Source organism: Haemaphysalis longicornis, unplaced genomic scaffold (genome assembly GCF_048455015.1).
Source record: "Haemaphysalis longicornis isolate Haplotype H1 unplaced genomic scaffold, Haemaphysalis longicornis Haplotype H1 scaffold_3, whole genome shotgun sequence".
Classification (NCBI taxonomy): Eukaryota; Metazoa; Arthropoda; class Arachnida; order Ixodida; family Ixodidae; genus Haemaphysalis; species Haemaphysalis longicornis.
In genome coordinates this window covers 73480728-73490270 of record NW_027526335.1, presented here as the reverse complement: position 1 = coordinate 73490270, position 9543 = coordinate 73480728, and the positions used below count along the sequence as shown (strand labels likewise).

Below are 9543 nucleotides of genomic sequence, written 5' to 3'. Positions count from 1 at the left end.
GGAGGGCTCCGGATTAATTTTGACCACCTGGGGATCTTTTACGTGCGCCGAAATCTCGTACACACGGGCGTTTTTGCTTTTCGCCTCCATCAGAAAAGCGGCGCTTCGGGAGCTAGTCGAGAACTTGTCTGAAGCTGAGCAGCTCTGGCGCCGTCTTCTCCGGTTCGACGGCGAATTTTGGTCCTCTGGCTAGAAGACGCTGTATGCGGTCAGGAAGTGACACGTCGCCCAAGGTCCTGATTCTGTCGTTCTTAGCCTTTGGAAACCTAGGTGCAGAAGCCTGAAGTTCCGAAAGAGTTCTCAGCCATAAGAACTCGGCCGTTCTGTCCGCAAGGCTGCTGAATTGATGATGATCTTGATTGTGGGGTTTAACGCGCCGACGCAACGCAGGCGATGAGGCGCGCCGTAGTGGAGGGCTCCGGATTAATTTTGACCACCTGGGGATCTTTATCGTGCGCCGAAATATCGTACACACGGGCGTTTTTGCTTTTCGCCTCCATCAGAAAAGCGGCCGCCGCGGCCGGGAATCGAACCCGCGACCTCGTGCTCAGCAGCGCAACGCCTAAGGCTGCTGAATTCCTGCCACGGTCGGGGCTGTGCAGTCGGTCCATGAAGGCGCAAAAACAGGCACTCCCTGTAGATTCTTGTCTGCCTATTCCACTCGGATTGCAAAGTGTATAACTATGAACCAACTAATCCAATCCTCAATACTAGCAAGTTGCACATCTCGACATTTCACTGGCGATTCTATTACGTTATAGAGAAACAGGTTGCGCATACTATCCTCGGTGGCAAGGGTCGTTCGCGATTTTAGCGCGAAATACAAAGCAACCGCATACATGGCGCTTGACATGCATGCTCTGGTCTATAAAGCAAGAGGCGGGCCTGATCTCTGCCAACCGCGAAGCCAGGGGAAACAAGGCGACATTGAACAAGACCGGCGCCAACACAGGGTCCTGTGGAACACCACGATACGATGTGAAGTGTCGTGTAGCTTTCCCGGCCAAGCGAAGGGAGACGGTGTAGTCCTGAAGAAAGGCGTTCACAAATGTGGAGATGCGGCTGGAGAGTTGGATCCGAACAATGGCTTCGCGGCTGACATTGTCGTAGGCCTTCTTGATATCCATTGCAAGGACAGTTCGAATTCGGCTAAAGCATTCTCCGATCAGGATCATATCATATAAAAGTGCTGCAGTCCGTCTTTGACACCCAGCTGTAGTCGGAATCCATGGGCAGGATGATACCAGGAATATCGCTCAAGCCACCCGGTGCAACGTGTAGCTAGCATGGGCTCCATCAGCTTACAAATCGTTGATGCAAGAGCTCCATCAGCTTACAAATCGTTGATGCAAGAGCTATTGGCCGAAGGTGAGAAGTTCGGTCTGCTATTTTGCCGGGTTTCGGGAAGCAATGATTTCCGCTTGACGCCAGGAATCAGGAGTCGCGGCTGAGGTCCATGCTGTATTTATGGCTTCAAGTATGGCGTCAGATGTGCTGCCTTATGTGTTCTTAAATACCTCATAAGGGATGCCATCAGGTCCCGGTGCAGTGCGCGGCTTGTCGTGGTCGATGGCTGCCAAGAGTTCCGCCATTGTAAAGGGGGCCTCAATCCCTTTAATGTCGCTGCGTGTGGGCAATGAACCCGCGGAGACCGGTAAGCAGTTTGGAATCGTAAGACAGCTGGCAGAGTGTCCAAGGCGGGAAAGAAGGTACTTGCAGCGAGAGAGGCAAAAGTGGATGGTGTCTGGCCAGATGCTAGAAGTGCACTAGCTGCTGGATCTGGAGGGCGCTGACCACGTTACATTGCTTGGAATGTTCGCCAAACCGAGGCATTAGACGACGAGGGGCTAAGCGAGGCGCACCAGTCCAGCCAGCGGCCTCGTGACAGTCGTCGTTCATGTCGGCGGGCTGCTACTGTGAGGCGGTGAAGGTTCATACGTGCATCGATTGATGCGGGATTCCGCATTGACGTTAGTTCAGCTTGATGGCGGGCGGCCCGCACAGACGACAAAGTTGCAGGTCAGGGGCAGGCCGCGATTTCTCAGCCCACGTCGTACGAGTCGCTGCTTCCGAAGCCACGCAGACACGTGGTCACAGGTCAGATAAGGCGCTGGAGACGATCGCAGCTGATGTCGTTTGATAGAGGTCCCAATCTGTCACCCTACACTTTCTTCGGAGACTATTCGCCCGGCCTGGAGAATAAAGGTTGAAATGAATCGGTTTGTGGTCACTACCCCAGCAGTCTGGCTCACACATCCAGGACACTGAAGCATTTTGTAAACAGCAAGATAAACCAGGCGAACTTCGAGGAGCACACGGATGTTCACGGCGGCGTGTACTCACGGACACGCCGTTTAGGAAAACGAACTGAGCGTCCGTAAACGTGTCGTACACATACATATCACTCGCACGGGAAGTGACGTAGCCTCCAGTAGTGTGGGGAGTGTTGAAATCCCCCGCCACCAAAATTGGACAGCCGGGATGCCGTTGGCGCAGATGAGAAAGGCAGCCGAGGCATAGTTTGGCTGTACGGCCGCAGTAGGGGCGAGCATAGTATGACACTTTTGTGACATCTGTACGGGGGAGGCGAACGAGCGCAGCGACGACTTCCTGTCATTGCGTGCACCATCGTGCCAAGTCCATGAGGGTTTCAGGAAAAAATGAGCGGACATATACGGCTACCTTTCCTGGAGGGACATCAGGCATAGTGGCTCGACGATCCAGAATGAACGGAGATGAATTAGCCACAGATCCAGGAAGGGGAGGGAGGCCATTTGTTTCCTAAAGTAGTAGTGCCCATACATGCAGCTTCCCACACAGAATGCGTTGCCGAAGTTCTCCAAGCGATATACCCCGGCAGATCCATTGCAGAATGCCTTGCGACGAGCCTACAGACACAGGTACCACCACAGTTGGAGGTTAGCCAACGATACCGAGGTGAGGGTCAGGAGTTGTGTCGACGAAAGACAACAGTTCGTGTGGGGACATGGTTGTCGATGGGGAACCCTGGAGGCACAGGAAGGGTCGCGGAATGGGTGTCAGTAGAGCGGTTATTCACACGCTGGCGCTGAAGGATTGCACGGCGTCGCTGAAGACGCTGAATTTCCTCGGTGTGTTCTCAATTTCGGATTCTTCCTCCATACCATAAGCAGCTCGTTGTTCTTGTACAGGTTATGAACGTCGACGGCCAGCACGGGGCGCTTTAACCACCGCTCTATAGGGACCGGGCAGCTGGACGGGTGGCGCCACCACTCGGCGCTCCCCTCGTCAGTGGAATGAGCCGCTGCATTGGACTACACAGCCTCCCGTTGTTTTTGTCGTGTTTGCTTCGGTGCTTTGTATGTTTTGGTGGCGTTGTGAGCAGACATGTAAGATGAAACGCAGTCTAGACACATGTGTTGGGTTCTTAGATGCAGTAATGACTACGTAAACTTGTCGGACGCGTCTAAAGTTGGGTATCGGCTGCAATGGCATTGGCGCTTTTTGCAGCGATCTACGCTTGGCTACACCCGTTCTGAGTACGAATAAAACTAGTATTAGTAGTATTATTTTCTTCTTAAATGCACTAACGGCTACGCAAACGTATTGGATGCTTGTAAGGTTGGGGAAGGGCTACATTGACACGAGCGCTTTTTGCAGCGCTCTTCACCTGGCTTCGCGCGATCTGAGTAGGAATAAAACTATTAGAAATATTAGAATTCATTTCTTCCACTTTAAATTATCTTCACTGGTTTCAATGACTACGGTTTCCACGCCAGCCTTAGCGCTGGAATACCTCGATACGTGTGCTTGAAATAGAAAGGCACCTGCATGACATGGATTACCGTGTAGCCGTAGAAATGTTGCGGTAGTTTACACTTTCTGTAACCGTGAGCTTTGTACCTTCGGTTTTGGTGAGCGACACTGTGACAGCATGGGAGCCTGAAAGCCGAAGTGGAAATCCCACGTTTGTGGTGGTCATTTTATCAAGAGCCAAAGTTATTCACCAACTCAACAGCCCAAGATACAAACCATCCCTCCTCCACTTCCCGTTTTAGCACCTGCGTAGAATAAAGGCTGGCACCGATAGTTAAAAAATGTGACAGTGTTAACGTCAGCCGGTGTTTTTAATGCTTAAGTATTCTTTACAGAGTACCTAAAAAATCGTGTAATGCCTGGTGAAGACACCAAAAACGCGCGATTAGTTGCCTCAGATATGGGTGCATCAGCCCGAGTCCTCCAGCACAGACACATTTCCGACACGCTGGAAAAAGTTTAGATTTGGAGAGGGGGCATGGAAGTTCAAAATTAGACAGCAAAATCATCTAGCCCTCCGTCTAATGATTATGATGGTTGAACACAAAGCTTTCTTCGTGCGAAATCGAATGAGAAATGGTCAAAGTCAAAGACGCTGCGATCAAAAGAGCAAACTGCGTGCTGGTCAAATTCGACGCTTAACTAGTCAAAGTTTAAATCCAGAAGGCAACCAAGGAAACCGATACGATAGAGTTTTGCGATAAACCATCATCGTCGTTAGACAAAGGTGTGCATGATTTTTCAAGCGTAGGTGGCAGCTTGTAAACCGACCGCAGCATTCAGCTTGTGAAGCTGAGTACAGGTTTCGGGCATCGTCCTGTCTTGCGTCCTTCAGCCACGCAGGAATTGGTTTTTGAAAAACCATTTACCAACTAGCCAGCAACTATTGCAATTCTTGTAAAGCAATGCTTCTCCGCGACAAGCAATAACGTTCTACTATCATGCGGTATTTATTCTATCAACGATTCCCGATGACTGTAGTAAGAGCATTTCTGTGAAATTAAACACGTTTCAGCCGTAGGTAATGAAGCTACGGAAGCGTCGTCCGTCACAATTTCTGTTTCGAGGTAAATCTTCGAAGACACCCCCCAACTTTGTCTTTCGCTTGTGCACGACGTCGACGCCGTTTCGTCATCAACTGTCGAAGGCCAGCGCCGCAGCATTCCTAGATCGGTTGCACACAGCGGCTTTAATGTGAGAGCATTTAGCGGCAATATACTCCTCGATTCGCGAAACTGCATGCAGGCATGAAAAAATTTCATGAAGCAATGAAGTTAAACTCCAACAGTCCATCGGCCTTATTTTAAGCAGACTAGACGCACTGGAAAGCCAAAGCGCATCGGCGGTGCGAACTTCACGTAGGGAGAAGCCATATCTTCGACCGTCCTCGCAAGATACCCATGACCAGGCAGACTTCACTCGACCTATTCATGGATAGCCGCAAGGGGAGGCAATAGCAAAAACTTATAGTGTGGCAATGGAACGCGAGAAGCATCAAAGGAAAACTTGGGACACTCTCACAGTACATTGAGTCGTGCACAGACAAACCGGACGTTATCGCATTGCAGGAAGTCAATTCGTATGCCAGACTCCCTGGCTACGTCACATACGGTGACCCGGAACGGGGCGACACTAACACGCTTGTCAGCAAGAGGGTAACTGCAGTGCAACGCACGCTACGGCAATCCGGAACGGAGGGAACTCTCACAGAGTTGATACCTCGTAAACCTGGGAAAGGAAACAGCATTTTTATTCTTAACCTGTACTGCAGGCCAAAGAGGAAGCTGTCAGATCTCCGCAGTCTCATACAGCAAGCAGTACAGATGGCTGACGCATGTCCCTTGCTAATTTTAGGCGACTTCAATGCAGCTCACCCGGTATGGGGATACCACTACTCAAATAGGCGAGGAAACGAACTCATGGCTTCAATTGAAGAGCACGAGCTCACGCTCCTCACCGACTGGACTGCACCTACCAGACTGGGCAACAGTGTATCCAGAGACACGTGCCCGGATCTCACGTTTGGGCGAAACGTCTCTCAAGCCACGTGGGAAAACACCGGGGAATACCTAGGTAGTGACCACGCAGTTATAGTTACCGCTGTCGAAGGGGAGGAATACCGAGTACATACTGGTGTAGCCCGAATCGTAGACTGGACGAAGTTCGGGGAGCATCGGGCGATCCAGTCTACCTCAGAAATCGAGAACATTAATGATTGGGTTTCATCAATTCGAAAAGATATTAAATCGGTAACGCAAGAAATCAAGACTGCGGTTCAGACTCCATGTGTTGACCCCAAGTTGTTACACATGTGGGAGGCCCGCCGCAGCCTCATCAAGAGGTGGAAGCGGCAACGCCACAACAAGAAACTTAAAAAGAGAATAGCCGCACTCTCTGAGCAGGCCTCAAAATACGCAGCGGAGCTCTGCAATCAAAACTGGCTCCAGCTCTGCGACGGGCTGCGGGGGACCCTCAGCGCATCCAAAACCTGGAAACTGCTGAGATACCTCATTGATCCTGCGAAAGGCAAAAGCGTGACTTCCAAGATAATTCAGACCATTATACACAAGTTCAAGGGATCGCAAGAGGATCTGCTCGGCAAACTGCAGCAGAAATACCTGCCCACGCACCCCCCTTACGCGGCCCCTGATTACACGGGACATCCAAACCCGCAACTGGATGCGCCCATTACCACGGCTGAAGTGAAAGCAGCGCTTCATAAAATCCGCCGAAATACCGCGCCAGGTCAGGACCAAATCACAAACAAAGCTTTGGCCAACCTCGATGAAGCCTCTATCGCATCCCTTACGCGCTACTACAATGGCTGCTGGGAGCGCGGAACTATACCACTCGAATGGAAATCCGCCGAGGTCCGCTTAATACCTAAACCAAACAAGGACCCCGGCATCGAAAACCTACGGCCGATATCGCTCACGTCGTGTATCGGGAAGCTGCTCGAACACGTCGTGCACAACCGGTTGCAAAACTTCCTCGAAGACACGAAGCAGTTGCCACCAACCATGTACGGGTTCCGACAGCATCTATCGACGCAAGATGTATTGCTTCAACTGAAGGAGGACATTATAGATCGCGCCAACAGACACACACCTAAAGCCATCCTAGCGCTTGACTTAAAAGGGGCCTTTGACAACGTCACTCACGAAGCCATACTGACTAATCTCAATGAACTCGGATGTGGAACCCGCACGTACACTTATGTCAGGGACTTTCTCTCTGGACGCCAAGCCACCCTCAAGATTGGAGACTTTCAAACAAAACCCATTCGCACCGGCGGACGCGGCACGCCCCAAGGAGCGGTCTTGTCGCCCCTCCTTTTCAATATTGCCCTCATCGGCCTGCCTGCAAAACTGGCGTCAATCCCCGACTTACACCATGGTCTTTACGCCGACGATATCACGGTGTGGACCGGTGTAGGCTCGGTCGGGGAGATGCAGGACCGCATCCAAATGGCGGCTGATACGGTGAACAAGTATGCCAAGAATTGTGGACTCTCGTGCGCCCCAGAAAAATCGGAACTGCTCCTAGTGCGCCGTAAAGGCGGTAGGCGAGCTGATGTACCTTCAATGCACATCATGCTGGACGGTGCCACCGTCACCCCGTCTCCGCAAATCAAAATTCTAGGCATGATTTTCCAAGCAGATTGCGCAAACACAACGATGATAAGGAATTTGGAAAGCACGAGTAGACAGATTGCTCACATGCTTCGTCGGATCACGGTCAAAGGAAGAGGCATGAAGGAGGCTGACACACTTCGACTTGTCCAGGCATTTGTCGTCTCAAGGTTCACCTATGTTACGCCCTATGCTCTACTAACGGAGACTGAGAAGAACAAGTTGGATACGCTCTTGCGAAAGGTGTACAAACAAGCGCTGGGTTTGCCATCCTACACCTCCAACGAGTGTCTCCTCAAGCTTGGGCTTCACAACACTGTGGACGAGCTGATTGAGGGCCACCTGCTCAGTCAGCGCTACCGGCTATCAAGGACGGATGCGGGCAGGGCCCTTCTACTGAGACTGGGCATGAACATCCCTGATCGCCCTCTAGAATCGACGGAAAATATCCCTGGTGAACTACGCCGTAACATCACAGTGGCCCCCTTGCCAAGAAACATGCACCCGCAGTTCCACGAGGGACGGAGAGAGGCGCGAGTTAGAGCCCTGGAGCAAAAATATGGCTCCAACGAAAATGTTTTTTACACGGACGCCGCAGATTATGCAAGACGCGGAGTCATGGTGGCGACCGTAACGAAGATAGACAGCCACGTCACGAGCCTCACTCTCACGAAAGTAACGACGCTACAGGCCGAAGAGGTAGCTATAGCACTGGCGATAACGCAAACACCTGCGGAAGTAGTCATCACGGACTCTCAGTCAGCATGTAGGAGCTACCTTCAAGGCCGCATCTCACACACCGCAATGAAGATCTTAAGCCAGAACCCTCCAAAGAAAAGGGTATTGGTTGTCTGGACACCCGCTCACACTTCTCTCCGTGGCAATGTCTTTGCCCACGAGACTGCTCGAGGTCTGACCAGCCGAGCGCCGCGAGAGAGTTGGCTAGAGACGGCCATCCCCTTGACATCATTCCAGGAGGTGACGCAATACTACAGGCTAGCCCGGCTAACGCTTCCCCCTGCACACCCCTCTCTCAGCAAGAAAGAGGAGCGCTACTGGCGTCTCCTGCAAACAAACACCTTTCCCCATCCTACCAAGCTGCACTTTATCTGGCCTACGCAATACCACCCGCAGTGTCGATTCTGCAAAGCACCCTGCACTCTATACCACATGGTGTGGGAGTGCCAGCTCAACCCCTCAGTTTCCGCGATTTCTAACCCCTCGGTTGAGCAGTGGGAAGGAGAACTGGCCAGCTCGAGCGCCGAAGAACAGCTTCGGCTGATTCACCGGGCTGAGACGGCTGGACGCTCCAACGGGGTCCTGGACTGAGGAAACCGACCACTTGGCTCTTTTTCTTTAATAAAGTTTACTCTCTCTTTCACTTCCAGCTTGACTTGCAGCTTGGCGCATTGAGCGTCGTCTGCTATTTGTATAAGTATGGGCGTAAATAACACACATGGCATGCCTCGTAAACGTCACGTCCAAGCTCAAGATTTACCGATCTGAAAAATGCACGTGGGGTTACGCACGCTTTGCAAGCCGCACTGCAGAAAAATGACCGAAAGTCATGCACAACTACGCTGCGCTGACCGCCACCGGCATTCCACTGACGAGCGGTTCGCCACGGGCGGCGCTGTTCGCGGAAACGACGGTGGTGCCATACAACGGCCGCCCGGTCCCTATACGTCATCGCCTCTGACGCTGCAGATTCAGTTGCGGACACGTGTTCCTCTGAGGGCGCCAAAACAGCGTATCATTTAAAGGTTGGCACCTGATTAGACAGTGAAGATTCACGGTGAATTTCGCTTCGCTTTGAACGGCGTTCGCGAACTTTCTTGTTTGCCTCCAACTTAGTGGGGCACTTACGAGAAGTAATTAATTTCATGGTCATCTGACTTACAGAGGCCGCATCGGAAAGTCTGCGGCGCCGTCGCTACCATAGGAGTTTGCTTCGGCGGGCAAGGGCACGAGGATTTCATGTGTCCTTGTCTGTAACATGCGTTGCTGTAAACAACTGATGGTTTAAACGGCCTAGGGCGCAAGATACAACTATAGTAGAGGATACGGTCCGGAGGAGTAGGCGGGCCCCGCAGGGTCCCGAGACAGGTGCGGCTTC

General features: G+C 51.9%; 1 protein-coding gene across 1 annotated transcript; it reads left to right on the top strand.

Moving 5' to 3' along the window:
• Nucleotides 1–7922: 7922 nt before the first annotated feature.
• On the top strand, nucleotides 7923–8797 carry LOC144173295 (uncharacterized). Its single transcript, XM_077701778.1, has one exon. It carries the CDS (start codon nucleotides 7926–7928, stop codon nucleotides 8754–8756), a length of 831 nt encoding a protein of 276 aa, XP_077557904.1. The 5' UTR covers nucleotides 7923–7925; the 3' UTR covers nucleotides 8757–8797.
• The last annotated feature ends 746 nt before the right edge of the window (nucleotides 8798–9543 follow it).

Excerpts from the sequence above, each read along its gene's own strand:
- LOC144173295 (XM_077701778.1), top strand. The coding sequence starts at position 7,926 with ATGCACCCGCAGTTCCACGAGGGACGGAGAGAGGCGCGAGTTAGAGCC.